Raw genomic sequence first — 1906 nt, forward strand, 5'->3', positions numbered from 1 at the left:
TAAAGATAAAACGTGGAATTTAATTTATTAAAGAACAATGGTCTTCACTCTTCACACAATGAATGATAATTTCAAGATAAGAATTACAATCATGTAAACAAATTTAGGCAACAATATACATGTTTAAAGGTTCTATCCAACTGGGATTGTCTCTAGTGAAAAATATGTATCATGATTCATTCTGGCGACGACCAGGAGCAGCAAACCTAGATGAGAAACTGTGAGGCATGCCTTCATCTTCACTCTGAGCCCCGGAGTTGAAGTTGAGAGCATAGCTGTGTTCATCATACTGAAACCTGTTCCTTTGTTGCTTCACCTTCTTCCCATACCCACTTATCTTTCTAATGAAAGTCTTCCACTTTGGACCAGCAATCACTTCTGAAACCTCCTTTGCCTTCCTTAACTTCTCCACCACCCATGACTCTCCCTCACCCTTTTGATCAACAAGTAGCCCTTTACCTTCTTCCTCATGGCCTTGCCACCATTTCTTCAGGCCGAAGCATCCGCACCCGCAACCGCTGCTGCCGGCTTCTTCTTCGAAACCTTCTTCTCCTTCCATTTCCATCACCAATGGCCCTCCCTCGTAAGATGCCATGTTTTCTATCGTGTGTATGAGGTTAGTGGCGGCTTTGATGATTGAGAAAAGATTTATAGAACAAGAGAGAGTGATAAAGGAGGAAAAGTCAAAGAAACCGTAGTAGACATATTTTGAACTTTGAATTTAGAATGTTCCAAGTAAATATCACGCGATTGCTTTAGCATGTTAGATGCTGACACTACTCAACAATGAGATATATATATATATTAGCAAATATATAAAACAAGCGGCGAAGTGAAGTAATTATGTTATTTTATATTTTAATTTTTGCACTATAAGAATTCAATTTCATGTTGACTTACCCACGCGGTGTCATGCTCAATTATTTGCAACAGTAAATACACCTTTGACCAAAATAAAAAGACACACCTTCCACGCGCCATATACGATCATAATGAAAAGGTTTCTGTTAACCCGTATTTGTTAGAAATTAATTAAGAAATTACAAAAATATTTATTATCTAAATTATAAGATAATTTAAAAAATTATAATTTTTCGCCTTTCAATAAAAATATTTATACTTTAAATTTCTTATTCAATATTCTTAAGACATATTCTTAAAACATTAATTAATATTTTTCTAATAAAACTCAATGAATGCACACGATTTCAAAAGCAATATCAAAATATTGACAAATTGATCTCCCTTCTGTTTTCTTTGTCTTCTTTTTGCACACTCAAATGACACGTTTCATATTGGGGATTGGAAGTAAATAGAAAATATCCAGTAAACTAAAAAAGCTACACTTGTTAACAACCTTGGTAAATATCTATCTGAACCAATCAACAAATCACTCCTTCCCTATAAATTATAATATGCAATTGGATGAAAAACACAAATTAAGGAAAAATCATTTGCGGACTTGAGTCTGAAACGGGGAGAGTGTTGCAGCTGATGGTTTTTGTTAAGAATAGTCCCACATCGGATAATTCATGAACATAATAAGTGTTTATATAGCTGGGTAGACCATTCCCTTATGAATTGGTTTTTAAGGGAACATTTTGAATGCTTTTGCTGCAATATAAAATTTAATAGTTCTCTCCTCCGGGAGAGACCTTGGTCGCTATAGAACGTAATTCATTGGCAATCTCAGTGAAGGTAGGTCTCTCTGATCTCTGATGGCTCAGATGACCAGCACCTCTCCATTCTGGATCGCAAGATAAAGGAACAGGAGGGCGCAAAGTATTGCTCACAATGCCACCTGAATTACATTTGGGAAACCCCACATGCAACCACTCAATTTAACCTTAAGAGAGATAATTAAATCACAAGCTTGGATCCAACCCGAATGTTACCTATGATAGCA

General features: G+C 35.8%; 1 protein-coding gene across 1 annotated transcript; it reads right to left on the reverse strand.

Annotated features, from left to right (window-relative positions):
• Window positions 1–767, reverse strand: LOC100804202 (uncharacterized). Its single transcript, XM_003542578.2, has one exon. The coding sequence runs from the start codon at window positions 593–595 to the stop codon at window positions 170–172; it is 426 nt and encodes a 141-aa protein (XP_003542626.1). The 5' UTR covers window positions 596–767; the 3' UTR covers window positions 1–169.
• Window positions 768–1906: the final 1139 nt, after the last annotated feature.

Source organism: Glycine max, chromosome 13, assembly GCF_000004515.6.
Source record: "Glycine max cultivar Williams 82 chromosome 13, Glycine_max_v4.0, whole genome shotgun sequence".
NCBI classification, from domain to species: Eukaryota; Viridiplantae; Streptophyta; class Magnoliopsida; order Fabales; family Fabaceae; genus Glycine; species Glycine max.

Bases quoted from the DNA above. Each gene is read 5' to 3' on its own strand.
- LOC100804202 (XM_003542578.2), bottom strand. From the start codon at position 595: ATGGCATCTTACGAGGGAGGGCCATTGGTGATGGAAATGGAAGGAGAA.